Source organism: Narcine bancroftii, chromosome 13, assembly GCF_036971445.1.
Source record: "Narcine bancroftii isolate sNarBan1 chromosome 13, sNarBan1.hap1, whole genome shotgun sequence".
Lineage (NCBI taxonomy): Eukaryota > Metazoa > Chordata > Chondrichthyes > Torpediniformes > Narcinidae > Narcine > Narcine bancroftii.
This window is the reverse complement of record NC_091481.1, coordinates 70,928,322-70,944,579: the sequence shown is the minus strand read 5'-3', so window position 1 is coordinate 70,944,579 and position 16,258 is coordinate 70,928,322. Positions and strand designations below refer to the sequence as shown.

Sequence of the window (16,258 nt, the reverse complement as noted above, 5' to 3'; positions counted from 1 at the left end):
CAGCCGGTGTTGGAGACCAGCAGCGCACCCACCCAACCTGACCTGCGGACAGGTCCGACACTGGGTCCAAACCCCACAACTCTGTCCCCAGCAAAGTGGGAGGGGGTCTTCACCCCAAACACCGCAGCGCTTCACGAGGGCAGCTGCCAAAACCAACAATGGGTGGGCAATGAACGTTAACCTCATCAGGCGTGCCCAGAACACGGGAGAAGACTGATCACAGACACAGGAACGAGGAGTACAGGGCAGATTTTGAGAGTTGCCAAGACTGAGGGCCATTTCACAGAATCCACTGTCTGTGCATGCCAGCGATAAAACTCAGACCTTAAAATAGCATATAGAGTGATTCTTTAGAAAAGTGGAGGAAACTGTGAAGAGATGTTAATAAGATAATTGCTTAAAAAAAATAGCAGAAGGAGTCAATATCAGTGTGTGCATGCTGACGACGTTTTGGTAAACAAATAATTCTATAAGTAGAAATTATAGACTGGAGGGAGAGTCAGATCAAGGGGGCAGACTGCGGGAGGGGCAGACTGCGGGAGGGGCAGACTGCGGGAGGGGCAGACTGCGGGAGGGGCAGACTGCGGGAGGGGCAGACTGCGGGAGGGGAAGACTGCGGGAGGGGCAGACTGCGGGAGGGGCAGACTGCGGGAGGGGCAGACTGCGGGAGGGGCAGACTGCGGGAGGGGCAGACTGCGGGAGGGGCAGACTGCGGGAGGGGCAGACTGCGGGAGGGGCAGACTGCGGGAGGGGCAGACTGCGGGAGGGGCAGACTGCGGGAGGGGCAGACTGCGGGAGGGGCAGACTGCGGGAGGGGCAGACTGCGGGAGGGGCAGACTGCGGGAGGGGCAGACTGCGGGAGGGGCAGACTGCGGGAGGGGCAGACTGAGGGAGGGGCAGACTGAGGGAGTGGCAGACTGAGGGAGGGACAGACTGAGGGAGGGACAGACTGAGGGAGGGACAGACTGAGGGAGGGACAGACTGAGGGAGGGACAGACTGAGGGAGGGACAGACTGAGGGAGGGACAGACTGAGGGAGGGGGAGATTGAGGGAGGGGGAGATTGAGGGAGGGGTAGATTGAGGGAGGGGGAGATTGAGGGATGGACAGATTGAGGGAGGGACAGATTGAGGGAGGGACAGATTGAGGGAGGGAGGGAGGGAGGGAGGGAGGGAGAGATTTTTTTTTTCAAATTTTTTTATTTTTCACACTATGAACCATATTAACCAAAATACGCATAAACCTCTTCCTCTTGAATATACACAGTCATTTTCTCCCCTTTTCTCCCCTCCCTTCCTTCCCTCCTTCCCACCCCCCTCCCCACCCACTAAACGTTCAACAAATACAATACAATAAACCCATTAAACAATGTCATTACACAATGAAAATAATCAAGAAAATTGTGTCATCTACTTTTTCACTGGGTCAGTTCATTTCGTCTCATTCTGGAGGGACAGACTGTGGGAGGGATAGACAGGGGGCAGATTAATGGAGGGGGACTGATAGATTAAGGGCAGATTGAGGGAGGGACATGTAGAGGTCACTATCAGCTTCCCCTCAGAATTAGAACATTTACATTTTCTCCGCTAAAAACACAATTCTGGAGAAACTCAACAGGTCAGTGTCCTTTATAGAGCAAAGATAAAGATACAGAACCAGGCGCCTGGCCACATTTTGCTCACATGTGATGAAGGGCTCTAGCCCGAAATGTTGGTTATGCATCTTTATCTTTGCTGTATAAAGGACACTGTTTGACCTGCTGAGTTTCTCCAACATCATGTTTTTACTTCAACCACGGGGATTGCAGAAGTTCACGTTTTACATTTTCTTCAGTTTCATTTAGACGTTCATGAACCTGAACTTCAGATGGGACCAACATCTCGGCACAGAGCACGTTGTGCAGAAAGCTCCCTAACGTGCAAAGATGCTGAAAAGGGTAGTCAGTGGCTCGGGATGAGGAGAAAGGATTCCACCTGGACCCCAAAGTGAGTGAAAGGAATCAAGGGAGTGAGGCCTCATTGCTGAACCCTCCGGAGGTGTCGTGGGTCTATCAGTGAGGAAGGAGGGCACCCACCTGTTAACCCAGAAGATGCCACCACTCACTTGGCCACCCCACAGAGTCTAGGCAGCAAGTCTCAGGAGTGTAATGAGGGATATGAACATCTAGTCCTACATAATGGACCTGATAAAATACGATGTAGACTCCTGAACACCATAAAGCAGCCATTCTCCATGGGGGTCATATGACACCCCCCCCCCCCAACTCCCAACCCCCTCAGGAGTCCACAGGGTGGGAGAGGGTCATGGACTGAAATCATAAAATATTTTTGCAGTCGGTCGGAGAGAAGTTTGGAAGAAACCAACTTGACTGCTTCACAGGGAAGGGAGCCCATAAACTGACCAGTGGCCTGAGGGGATCGTAGCTGTAAAACATGTTGAGAACAGCTGGTACAAAGGCTGGAAAGGTAGCCTCTCCAGCAGTGGAGAATCTAGAATTAAGTGGAACCAATAGAAAATCACGTCAATTGGGGACAACCCCCTCCTCACAGCTTCAGGGAGCCGAGTTCAAGGGCGCGAAATACGAAAGTCTGCAGACACTGTGATGTCGTAGAAACGCACCAAAATATGGAAAGAGCTCAGCCGGTCTGGAGGGGACAAAGATATATCGCTGATGGTTTGGGCCTGAGCCCTTCCACAAAGAATAAGCAGAATGAGTCAGAAGCAGGAAATCTCCGAATTCAGATGGTGCAGCCAGGGGAGGGGTCCAGACCAACAGAAGGTGTTCATTTGGATATGAGAAGGGGAAAGGTGGGGATTTATCACGTCTGTGCAGAAGAAGATGGAAGGGAGAGACAGAGCTGGGGGAAGAAGTGAGGGGGGTTATTTAACGAAAGCCAGAGAAGTCGATATGAATGCCACCTGGTTGGAGGGGGCCCAGTCAGAAGATGATGTTGTTCCTCTAATTTGTGGGTGGTCTCAGTCTGGCCGTGCATGAGATTATGGACAAACATGTTGGCAAGGGACTGGGGTGGGGAATTGAAATGGGCAGCCACTAGGAGATCCATACTATTGCAGGGAACAGAGCCGAGGTGCTGAACAAAGTGATCTCCCAGTCTGGGACCAGTCTCTCCAACGTAGAGACCACAGTGGGAGAACCGATGCAGTCGACGACCCCGCAGATTCACAGATGAAATATTGCTTCATATAGAAGGACTGTTTGGGGCCCCGAGTGGTGCTGAGGGAGGAGGTGTGGGTGCAAGTGCAACATCTCCTGCAGTCACAGAGGTAGATCCTAAGGGGACGATTGATGGGAGGGAGGAGTGGGCGAGAGAGTCACGGAGGGAGCGGACCCTGCAGGGGGAGGAGAGGGGAAGATGTGACCAAGTGCAGCCTGGAAAGGCTGAGCAGGGCATGCTCTGCTGCCGCCAGTTTCCGCACAGTGATTGTGCAGCAGCTGAACTGCTCTCAGGGAAGTTGTGGGAGACACTTACTCCCACGCGTCACACCAGACCAGGTCTCGTTGTGGACTGAGCATCGCCATGATGAAAACAGGGTGAAGTGCATCATCCTGTAGTTGGGAGGAAGCTGGCATCCTCCCACTCCCTCTCCCTCTCCCTATTTAGGAATGTGTCCGTTTCCTGCCTTGGAGATCGGCCTCAGACACAGGCACCCAAACTCAGTTTGCTCTTTTGGTTTTGGGCAACGGGATGGAACTTCTTTTTGAAATTAAACAAGGAAATCCAAGAGGCTGGGGTCAGCTGCCGAGCGCAAATGTGCAGGAGAAACTCAGCGACATCTGAAGGAAGTAAAGGGCAATCAACGATTCGGCCCTGGGCCCTTTTGAGGTTACCTGGCCCTGCTGACATTCCTGGCCACTGCACACCAACCTCATTAATTCTGCAGGATATAGAACATTCCAGCATATCAATGTACCCCATCAGAAAAAACTAACCCTCCCTACCCCATAACCCTCTGTTTTTCTTCCATCCATGTGTCTGTCTCTTAAATGCCCATAAAGTTCCAGCCTCCACCACCATCCCCTGGCAAGGACATTCCAGGCCCCCACAACCCTCTGTGTAAAAAGGTACCCCTGACGTCTCCCCTAAACTTCCCTCCCTTCACTTTGTACAGATGTCCTCTGCTGTTTGCTACTCCTGCCCTGGGGAACAGGTGCTGGCCGTCCATCATATCTATCAAGATCAAAGGTTGGGCCGGCCAACTGCTCTTGCACCTAATCTTTACATCGGGGACCTGGGGCCGTGTAACCGCTTCCCGAGTCAGTTCACTGGCACCCAGGCCGCCTGTCGCCTCTGTGGCAGGGATGAGATGGTCTACCACGTGTGCGTGAGCCCCTTTTCACCCACCTGGCTCCTCAAGTTCTGGCTGCACTTCAGCCCCCACGCTCCTGATCTACAGCCATCTGGCGCGGAGGGGGCGGAATTGGTGCTTAGAGGATCTCCGTGTGTGGTGGCTGCTGGCCTGGTGAATCTGGCTGTTCACGGGTTGCGGCAGCGGGCAGTTGAGGGCGTGGGGTGAGCCGACTGCCTGCCTGTCTTTTGGGGCTACGTATGGGCCCATGTTATGTTGGAGCGGGAACACACGGTGGCTGAGTTCCGGGAATGGTTGGGCCCCCAGGGGATCGTGTGTGATTGATGACGAAAATTGATGTGAAATACTGTGTAATCAAGAGTCGGTCACGATTGCTGCTTCTCAGAGTTTTTTTTTGCCACGTTAATAGTGGTTTTTAGTTGTGTTTTGTGTCTTGTAATGTTGTAGTTTTAAATAAAGTTTATGTAGTAAAAAAAAGGCCTGTGCAGGCATCACACCAACACAGAGTGTCTCTTTAAAATTAAACATAGCAGAGAGGACGAGAAGGTCCTTGGTGTACGGAAAGATCCACACGCTTTCAAAATCTGCCACTAAAGAAATAAACACATCAGCAGACGTCTCTGTCTGAGACCACCTACAAAACTCAGTTCCAACGCAGCCCGCTTGAGTCATGGGGTCATGGCCTGAGATACTGCCAGAGACAGTGCTATAGCCATCTCGAATAGGTGCTCTCCCCTCTCTCTCTGCTCTAAGGAGGCTGTCCCCTCTCCACACTCTGAGGGGCAGTACTGACCTCCTTGACGGTCTTGCTACGTTGGACGGTCCACCTGGTTTCTAGATGTCTGCCCGCAACTCTCTGTGACTCGAGAAGAGATCTGCACCAACTGTCTTCTGCATTTGTGATTGAGTACCTGCCCACCCTGGCTCCTAATGCTTTAGGACAGCACATTGGCTCAGGCTGCTGGCTCATCGGGACCCCGGCTCGATCCTGACCTCCAGTGCTGCCCACGTGAAATTTGAATGTTCTCCCTGCAAATGGGTAATTGGTCTGAATGTCCTTCAGTTGTTGAGGAACCAGACATCTTGGCTCATAAAGGAAGGGGCTATGGTGAAGATGTGGGGAGATTAGTGTGGGTTTAATGTAAGGAAGGTCTGTCCCTGCGCTCGACTGTTGTCCCCACTACAGTACATTCTACGATTGCTGCAAGTGGGCGTTTGATAGTCGGTGTGGACGGTGGCTTTGGTGAAGAAGATCTGGGGAGCACCTCTGGGTGGCTGGCTCTGGAGGGCACCTGGGTGGGGCACCTCTGGGCAATAGGATCTATGTGGAGCACCTCAGTTACAGCCTGGGTGTAGCACCTCAGGGAGACAGTCTGGGTGGGCACCTCAGGGAGACAGTCTGGGTGGGCACCTCAGGGAGACAGTCTGGGTGGGCACCTCAGGGACAGTCTGGGTGGGCACCTCAGGGAGACAGTCTGGGTGGGCACCTCAGGGAGACAGTCTGGGTGGGCACCTCAGGGAGACTATTTGGGTGGGGCACCTCTGGTGAGATTCTGGGTGGGGCATCTCTGGGGACAAGGTCTGGGTAACAGGGACAAGGTGGTGAACCTCTGGGTGACTGGTTGTGGGTGACCCTCACGATGACAGGGTCTGGTGAGGCACCTCAGGGTGACAAGCTCTCCTGGCAGTAGATGGGGGACACATAGTCCATTCTGCGCTCCAGTCTACCAGAAGGAGGAGATGCTCCCCAAGACCAACCGATCACTGTTCTACACCTTCGGGAAGTTACAGGTGGTAAGAACAATGGCTTCATTAGGGCGATGGAGAGAGGAGACTTGCGAGATGGTGTTCATGCACCACTGCTCCCTGTTCAATGGATAGTTAAAGCTCAGCAAAAGGAAGGGAAGGGAAGGGATGGGGAGGGTGGTAGGTATTGGGAAGCGCTGCCGTGCGATCTAACCTGGCCTTCGATGATGGGGCTTTCGTCCAACTGTTCCTCCTACACGACAGTAAGGAGAGGGGAAAAAACAGAGCAGACGTTAGAAATCTCAAACCACAGAAATCTGCACAAACAAGTTCAACACAAGAGAGAGGTGTACAGACACCGGGCAGCAGGGCGGTGGACTTCACCGTGTTGGATGTTACACAGGGTCAAAGACTGCAGTGAAATGAAGCACGAAAGTCTGCAGGTGCTGTGATGGTAGTAAACACACACAGAGGTGCTGGAGGAGCTCAGCCAGTCCTGCAGTGTCTAAAGGAGATAAAGATTATTACCGGCGTTTCGGGCCTGAGCCCTTCTTCAAGGTATAAGCAAGGAACAGGAAGGAGTCAGAATAAAGAATGGCAGAGAGGGGAGTCCAGCCCAACAGACAAAAGATGGTCATTGGATAAATTTTTAAGATTTCAGACTTACAGCATGGTGACAGAATATTTAGAGGTGTTATGAGGAATTGTTAAAGCAGGTAGTACACAAACATTTTAAAACACAGAATATTTGAAGGATTTTTGCAGAGTGCTTTTTGCAAAAACAGCAACAACATACAGCTTGCCTGAGTGGTAACCATTTGCCTGTTAAGCACCAAAGACTGGTGAACTTTGTTAATGCTAACTTCTGTGCACAGTACAAGAATTGCCTGCAACCCGTGAGATTGAACTGTGATCCAAATAACTTTTCTAAGCTTATATACACATTACACACACCTGCGCTTAGTATTAGAGGGGGGATTAAGTAGGTTAGGTAGTTAAGTAAATAGGTTAAGTAATAAGTTAAAGTTTAATTCTGTTTTCTTATTCAAATATGATTAAAAACTACTTTTGTTTAAGTAACCCTGTCTTGTGGTGCATATCTATTGCTCCTGGTTTTTGGGGTCCTCTGGTCTCTGTAAGAACAGTAACAGGCCATTTTGGACTACGAGCCCGTGCCGCCCAATTACTGGTACATCCAGTTAACCTACAGCCACCCAGTATGTTTTGACGGGTGGTAGGAAATGGGAGCCCCCTGGGAAATCCCACGCAGACACGGGTGGCTGGGAAGGGGAAGTAAGTCTGCAGTTGGGGTGTCGGGAGATGCAAAGGGCGGGTGGCCACACCTGGGTGAGAGACGATGGTCAGGGTCGGAGCTCGGACGGGGGTTGTGAGCCCCGGTACGTACGATTCTGGTCTCGGTCAGCACATTTCCACAAACGGCATATTATATATCGAAGAACTGCATGTGGTTCGCAAGCCACAGTTTGGCCACCTCTGCTCAAACGTTTTGGCAGAGGTACTTACAAATTTGCAAGGGGTTGAGGGGGGGGAATAATTCGGTGCGTGTCTGGTTTCCAGACACTCAAAATGTCCCATGGATGCCTGCAGCCAACATCTCCCCCTCCAACCTCTTCTGCACTATGGGTCAGACACAACACCTAGGAGGTGCAGGGGGGGAGGGAATCACAGGGCCAGATCTCAGCACTAACCCACGGACAGAAAAGGAAGTGCATGGGCTTGCAGTGAGATTTCAGGTTTCTTTATTGTCAAGAGTACAAACTTGACAACCCCGAGATTCCTCTTTCCTGTGGGCGCGGCAGAATTACCACTAATTGGTCGTGTAAAAGGGAACCCAAGTGAGGCAGAGAGAAGGATCTCCAATTGCTGGACACAGCTACCACCTCTTGATGCTCGTGATAGTCAATAAATTACAGAACTAGAGACCTAAAACAAAATCAGGAAGTACTGGGGTCGTTCAGCAGGTAACATCCATGGAGAGAAGTGGACAGTAAACATTTTGCGTCAGGACCAATTTTAAAATGTTTAAATATTTAGATGTACAGCACAGTGACAGGCCCTTCTGCTCCATGAGCCCGTGCCACCCAAATACCCTATATCCTCCGTACGATTTTGAAGGGGGCTCTCGGAGGAAACCCATGCAGACACGGGGAGAAGGTACAAACTCCTTACAGACAGCGCCAGATTCAAACCTGGGAGACTAGAACTGTAAAATTGTCAAGCTAACCACAAGGTTAAAGACTCTCTTGTGAACCTTAAACATTAACTCTGTTTCTCTTTCCACAGATGCTGACTGTTCTTCCGAGCATTCCCTCTGCCTGAGAGAAACAGAAAGGTTGGAAGGAGGACAGATGTAATACAAAGTGGGGCACCTTGAAGGATGGGAAAGACAAGTCTACTGAGGTGGGGCAGGTCTCAGTAATGAAGGGATAAGAGCCCCACGTGATGGATGGTGTGTACCAGAGCGAATGGACACCTTAAACTGGTTTCAGAAGACATTGTTGTGAGAAGAGGAAGAAGTAGCAGAGTGGACATCCCTTGTAGTCAATAAACGTGCTCTTTGCTGTGGATCCTGGTGATTCTAATGCTCAGGCTTTTACCTGATACACATGTAAATGATTTAACATTTTTAAATTTAGACGTTCAGCGCGGTAACAGGCCCGTCCGACCCATTAATCATCAACCCACGTAAGTTTTTGAATGGTGGGAGGAAACCGGACCACCCGGAGGAAGCCACACGACCACGGGGAGAGCGTACAGACAGTGCCAGATTCGAACCAGACTCTCCACTTTCATTTCTCTGTGACAGGCAGATTGGCTCAGTCAGAAGGTGGTAAATTTCCTGAGGGGATTTTCCTGCAACATCCATGTCCTTGAACTAATGGACACAAGTTATTTAAGATTTAGACAAGAGGTAGACTTGGCTAACGGCCCAACAGTGCACGAACATTTATTGAACCAAAGTCACGAGTGAGCACAGTGAAGCATTGTAATGTGAAATGAGTATTCTGAGAGGTTTCAAAGAAGTTCTTTTCAAGACAATGACATGGTTGCATGGAAATCTGGCAAGATCTGTTCAAACCAATGATCAGTGGAAGTTGTTCAAAAGAAACCTCACTGTGGATAACTACATCGACAACAAATAACACAGAGCCAAGGAAGTTCAAGCAGCAATGAATGAAGAGAATAAAGGGGCCAAGACAAGATAACTTCCATCACAAGGTTTAAAGAAGGTACATGTGAATATGAAGATGTCCCAACAATAATCTTCCAAAGTCCTCCAGTTTCAGGAAACATTCTCTTAGAGTAGGCAACAAGGTTAGTGCAACACTAGGACAGTGCCAGTGACCAAGGTCCCAATCCAATGCTGTCTGGGAGGAGTTTGTACATTCTCCCTGTGACCGTTTGGGTTTCCTCCACATTCTCCGGTTTCCTCCCACCATTTCAGACGTATGGGGATAGTAGGTTCATTGGTCTCATGGCAACCTTTGGGCGGCCCAGGGTCATGGGCTGGAAGGACCTGTTACTGGGCTGTACGTCCAAATTAAATGAAATTGGACTGGAACACTGCACATTTCTACACTATTTAAGAGTGAGAAACCAGACTATTTATTAAACAATATGCATTTGTTTTCTACGTCCATACAGTATCCGGCACCTATGAGGATTGTTAGATGTTGGATAAGTGCATTTTCCGATTGCTTGAGATTGCGTGTTGCATGAGATTGCGTGTTATGTGATTGGTAAACTAACTGTTAGTGAAGCCCCAATTTTAAACCCATATTTTTTACCTATTTAATTTGTAATTTTTTTTGCTGATTGCAGGAGTTTTACTATATTCATTTGGCATATGTATAACTTGTCTGTGTGTGTGTTACGTCTGGTTGAGCGTCTGCATGTTTTGCACCGAGGACCGGGATGTACTTGTACAATAATCTTGAACTATTGGCAGTTCTCTGCTGGTTGGGATGATTAACACGACGGGAACTGCCAGTATCGGTTTGTAATAGATGAACATACTCATGCTTTGAGAAGATCTGTCTCGCAGAAAACAGGGATTATTAATCTGGATATGCTTTGAAAAGATCAGTCTCGCAAAAAACAAGGATTATTAATCTGGATATTCTGAAGTAATTGAAAGAGATCCTATAAGGAGACTGATCAGTAAAATTAAATTTCAAAGTCGTGAAGGCAAACTAACAAAACTGCCTGTGAAATTGGCTGAATGGCAGACAGAGAGAAGGGACAAATGATGAGGTGGGTCCATTGGCAGGTCTGCACTCACACAGACCAGCCTTGATGCCAAAGGTTCATGCTCAAGTTTGACAGAGATGTTACGGTGGGTGACACCGTAAACTGTTCAAGTGGAAATTATGCATCAGAAAGTGACATTGACAAATTTAACAGAAGGATTTCTATCCAGGTAACACAAGAATGAACAAAATGTGTTCTTAAAGTCTGCAGCTTGTTCCAGGATAGATAGGGAGAGTTTGTTCACAAACCAGCAGAGATTGCCCTCAATTAGGTTTTAAAGGCTAAACATTCTGTTCCTCGCACCCTGACTCATTCATTCTGGATTGCAGTCTTGGGCCAGGGGCACCTCGTTCTCAAAATTCCCATCCCTTGAGAATTCCAGCTCCCTCACACCCATTCTCCCTTCTCCCAGCATTCCCTCCCCATCTCCTCCCCTCCCACCCCAGACCCTATCTCCTGCCCATCCAATTTGCTCACCCCACCTCTCTCCCTTTCCCGTCTCTCTCTCCCCTACCATCCTGCCTAACCCAGCCACTCCCACTGCCACTCCCGTGAATTCCACGCCACTTACTTGGTCACATCGGGCGAGGAATTCGGCCGGACGTTCTTCTTGAGAGCCTCGATCCAGTTCCTCCGAATGCCTGAGGTCATGGCGGACAGAGTGTATACCAGTTCCTTCGTCTGCGGAAACAGAGGGTCGGCCATTGACAAATTGCTGGGACAGTGGGACGGGAGGGGAGGGAAGGGAAGCCCCAACAATACTGCTGTCTGGGCTACAGCTAGGCTGTGACCATGAGCCCTCACTCGACTAGTGGAATGGGTGCTTGGCTATCACATTCCCAACATTACACAGTTCAAAGTGATCGTCAGAGTACATACATGACATCACTTACAACCTGAGCTTCTTTTCCCTGCGGGCCAGACAGAATTACCACTTATTGATAGTGCAAATTGTACTCAAGAGAAAGATAAATATACAAGAGAGAGAAATGTAAACAAACTGCAACTACAGAAAAAAATAAATATTTAGTAATAAATAATGTGCAGTCGGTAAATGAGTCCTTGAGTGAGTTTATTGTTTTGGAGTTTGATGGATTGAACAGGGTTAATGGTCAGATACTTAACAGTGTGGATGGACAGAGAAACCTTGGGGTCCAAATCCATGCATCTCTCAAGATCACCGCACTGGTTGATAGGATAGTTAAGAAGGCCAGTGCTATGCTGGGGTTCATTAGTCGAGGGGTGGAGTTCAGGAGTCATGAGGTCATGTTGCAGCTCTCTAACTCTCTGGTGAGACCACATTGTGTTCAGTTCTGGTCACCTCGTTACAAGAAGAATGTGGAAGCCGTGGAGAGGGTGCAGAGGAGATTCACCAGGATGTTGCCTGGATTGGAAAATGTGTCCTATGAGGCAAGATTAGCAGAGCTGGGACTTTTCTCTTTGGAGTGAAGAAGGATGAGAGGAGACTTATTAGAGGCCTACAAAATTATGAGAGGCATTGATACAGTGGACAGTCAGCACCTGTTTCCCACAGATGGATTGGCAAACACCAGAGGACATGTGTACAAAATGAAGGAAGGAAAGTTTAGGGGAGACATCAGGGGTAAATCTTTAACAAAGAGAGTTGTGGGTGCCTGAAATGCACTGCCAGGGGTGATGGTGGGGACTGAACAATGAGGGAATTTAAGAGACAAGCACATGGATGAAAGAAAAATAGAAGGGTTATGAGGAAGGAAGGGTTTAGTTTTTTTTTTAAGGAATCTATAGGTTGGCACATCATGGGCCAAAGGGCCTGTACTGTGCTTAAATGTTCTATGTTCCTGAATCTGGTGGTACGAGTCTTGTAGCACCTATTCCTCTTTCCTGGTGGTACAGGTACAGATCTTGATTACAGCAGTACCAATCAACCCAAGGCTCCTTACAGGACCAATTTCTCCCCTGCAACCAATGGAGATGAGAGGTCAGAAGTCCCTCAAAGGGGTCTCCGCTTAAAGGTAACCAATAGGGTGAGAAGATTCACAGGTTGAAGATAGGGAGTTCAGGATCAGGGCTGTTAAAGGGATCGTGTCAGAGAGCAGAATTGGTGTAGCCAAGAGTGAAGTGGCGGAGGAATGGTTTTAAAAGATAAGGCAGTGGAAGAGAGGAAGGGGCCCCCTGGGTTGAGGAGCATCCAAAGGGCCAATGGAAAATGAGGCTTGCAGAGGAAGTCAATAGGAGCAGCTGAGGTTTGTTTGAGCATCCTGTAGAATGTGGAAGCTGGGCTCCAACAGGCCACTTCAGCACAGACGCACCTCAGGGCTGTGCGCTCAGCCCGCCACCGACTCACGACTGCACTGCCAGACTCAGTTCAGACAAAGTATGAATCAGCAGTAGTTGGGCCTCGTCGGAAACAATGATGAGACGGCTTTTACAGAGAGGAGGTTGGAAGGCTCGCAAAATAGTGTAAGAACAAGAACCTGTGCTCGGACGTGCTAGCATTGGAGAGGGTTCAGAGAAGATTTACTAGAATTATACCAGGAATGAAAGGATTAGCATGTGAGGAATGTTGGTAAACTCTTGGACTGTACTCATTGGAGTACAGAAGGATGAGGGGGACCTCACAGAGGCATTATGAACGCTGAAAGGCCTGGACAGAGTAGATGTGGCAAGGATGCTTCCCATGGTCGGGGAGTCTAGGACAAGAAGGCACAACTTCAGGGTAAAAGGGCGTCAATTTAAAACAGAGATGCAGAGAAATTTCTTTAGTCAGAGGGTCGTGAGTCAGTGGAACTTGTTGCCGCAGGTAGCTGTGGAAGTGAGGTCATTGGGTGTATTTGACAGGTATTTGATTAGTCAGGGAATCAAGGGTTACGGAGAGAAGGCTGGGAAGTGGGAGGATGGATCAGCTCATGCTTAGAATGGAACAGCAGACCCAATGGCCCGATTTGCCTAGTTCTGCTCTGATATCTTGTGATCTTGTAATGGGAGAGGCCAAACACATGTTGAGAGAGGGGGATGGGGGTGGGGGGGGGTGGGGGGGGAGGCAGCCAGTGGTGGGGCAGGTTACTCACATGAATCTGGAATCCATAGTTCCGCTGCACCTGGTACTCCGTGACATTGCTGCAGTTTTGTAGGTCAATCTCCCCGTCCAATTCATTGGCCTTGGAAGGAAAGCAGGAAAAATTGGAGGTGGCAAAGTATGGACTGAAATCAAGATGCCTCCACCCTTTCAATTTGACTGCAGGGGCAACATAGGGCCCTTTGCAATCTTCAGAGAAGTAGCATCTAATGACATTCGACACAAACTCTGCACAAAGTGAAGGGAGGAAAGTTTAGGGGAGACATCAGGGGTGCATTTGTATTTTACACAGAGTTGTGGGGGCCTGGAATGTCCTTGCCAGGGGTGGCGGTGGAGGCTGGAACAATAGGGGCATTTAAGAGTCTCTTAGACAGACACACGGATGAAAGAAAAATAGAGGGTTAGGAAGAGTTTATATTCTTTTGGTAGGAATATATAGGTTAGCACAACATCAAGAGCTGAAGGGCCTGTTCTGTGCTGTAATGTTCTAAGGACCACTTCCCAGTTACATTTAATACAGAAAATATTTTACAGGGTGTTTTGATCAAACAAATCAGAACAGGTGATCTAAAGTTCACAAAGAGCTGAATTTTGAGAAGCAGTTTCAAGGAGAGAAGCAAGGGAGCGGGGGGCAGGCCATGGAAATGCGGGGGGCACCCCATGGAAATGCAGAGTTTAAGGACCTGGAGCCAAAATTAAAATTGAAGGTTATGATGGAGGGAGAGTTTCGATTTGTTTTGGGAGGTCAGCACATCGTGCGCCGAAGGGCCTGTGCTGCGCTGTGCTGTTGTGTTCTATGTAAAAGGCTGTCGATTGTGGAATCCGATAAGAGAGGAAGGTGATGTGGAACCATATCATGGAGGGATGGTGGGGAACGGTAGGGAGAGGAATAGTGGGTTGAAGTGAGATGAGGAGAAACCTCTTCACTCAGAGTTGTGAACCTGTAGAACTCCTACACAGCCGGTCTTTCGACATATTCAATAGAAACCTGGATGTGGCCCAACTGGCATGTGGTACGGAGAGAAAGCAGGAATGGAATTCTGGTCATGTAATCCCCCATGATTGTATATGGAAGTGCAAGCTCAAAGGGCTGAATGGCCTTCATAGCACATTATAACACACAGCTCCAAATTTCAACAAGGCTGAGCAGAGCTCTCCAGCTCTAGTGTTGTATCAGATCAGATACTATTTATTATCATGTAATAAAACAGATGTAATATTACACAAAATTGCCTTTAGTCTGCTACAAGACAGACAAGATTCGTCATGAGCATTGCCCGGCCGCCCCTTACATTCAGAGTAAGAAGCAAGAGAACCCCCCCCCCGCGAGTCACCGAGTCTTGGTAGATTCTCCTCCAGCGCTCTCACAGTTCAAACCATTGGCAATCTGAGCCTAGATCCAAACATCTGAAACGATGAGGAGGCCGACAGTGCCCTTCAGGAGCCCTCCCTGCCCTCAGCACCCTCTCGTCCTGGCTCTGACACGTGGTTCTCATGTTACCGCAAGAAATCGATCTTTACTCTTCTCCAACAAACCTTAAGCCCAATTTGCTTATTGTGATGGACCTCCCTTCCTTCCTCAGTGCAGGGTGTGAGTGGTCACAGAGAGCAGCTTTCACCAGGCTTGCGTTGTTGCCATTTCGAGCCTCTCTGGTCAGCCCAGTCAGAAATGGAATCCTTGCCCACAGAGAAGAGGATCACTACCCCAACTTCATCCTTGCCCACAGAGAAGGGGATCACTACCCCACTTCATGCCCTTTCATGACCCAGCACCAAGAATGAATTTATTTTAAAATCTAGACATACAGCCTAACCCTTTTAGCCCACCAGCCTTGCCTCCCAAATTACACCCAAACGACCTACAACTCCTGGCACTTTTTCTTTTGAACAGTGGGAGGAAACCAGAACCCACGCAGGCACAGGAAGAACAAATAAACTCCTTACAGAGGGCGTACGATTCGAACTATGGTCCTGATCGCTGGCGCGGTAACAGTGTTGCATTAACCGTACGCCAACCTTGTCACCCCCATCTGTGATGTCATCAAATCTCTTACCTCCTCCGCTGTTGAGTCTCTGTAATATCTCAAGCTGGAGTCCGTCAGAACAAACCAATGCTTTTTCCACTGAAACAGGAGAACAATCACATGAGTTCAGAGCTACTATAGTCTAACCATCGGTTCCCTTGCCTTGACCCAGAATAGTGGATGAGCCCACCTTCCAGGGTGGGCTCTCCCTATTCTCTGTCAAGTGATTACGTGCCAGAAATGACAAACACGCTGGCAGAGAGGGAGGAAAAAAGCAGGTAGGCATCAACTTGCCCTCAATGTCACCAAAACCAAGGAGCTGATTGTTGACTTCAGGAAGGGAAAACCGAGGAGTCACGTGATGGAGTAGTGGCCGGTCGGGAAAACCAGCCCTCACCAGGAAAATAGGAAAAAAGTTATGAAAAAGCAAAGCATAACAAAAATAGAATAGAAGAAATAGAAGATAAAGATACAGAGAAAAGAAAGAAGATGGCTTCCAAGAAGGAGAAAGTACAAACAACTGGAAAAAAAGTAGAAAAATCGCCGAAGAAGGCCTTACCTACACGAAGGAACAGGACGCTGTGGTGGTGAGGAGCGCCCGACCCTCGAGGTCAGTGCTTGCCCCACAGAGCAGGGGTACTACAAAAATGGATCTCAGAGCCAAACAAAAGTGAGCAGTGCGCAATCAAAGGAGAAAGAGGACACCGGTGGGAGAGGGGCTCAGCAGAGGAGTGGGCTGTCACAGAGCGAGCAGCTGAGGGACGCCTGACACCAGGGCTCTCAGCTGGAGGACAAGGAAGACAGCAAAAGAGGGAGCAACGAAACAGACAT

General features: G+C 49.1%; 1 protein-coding gene across 4 annotated transcripts in view; it reads right to left on the bottom strand.

Moving 5' to 3' along the window:
• triobpb (TRIO and F-actin binding protein b) overlaps nt 1-16,258 on the bottom strand; it is a 167,758-nt gene that overhangs the window by 40,684 nt on the left and 110,816 nt on the right. For all 4 annotated transcript variants that reach the window (XM_069909011.1, XM_069909012.1, XM_069909014.1 and 1 more), the window contains 4 exons: nt 15,458-15,526; nt 13,396-13,485; nt 10,917-11,026; nt 6,288-6,326 (listed from right to left, as the gene is read on the bottom strand). In XM_069909011.1, the coding sequence (XP_069765112.1) occupies nt 6,288-6,326; nt 10,917-11,026; nt 13,396-13,485; nt 15,458-15,526 (308 nt within the window). The remainder of the gene's footprint in view (nt 1-6,287; nt 6,327-10,916; nt 11,027-13,395; nt 13,486-15,457; nt 15,527-16,258) is intronic.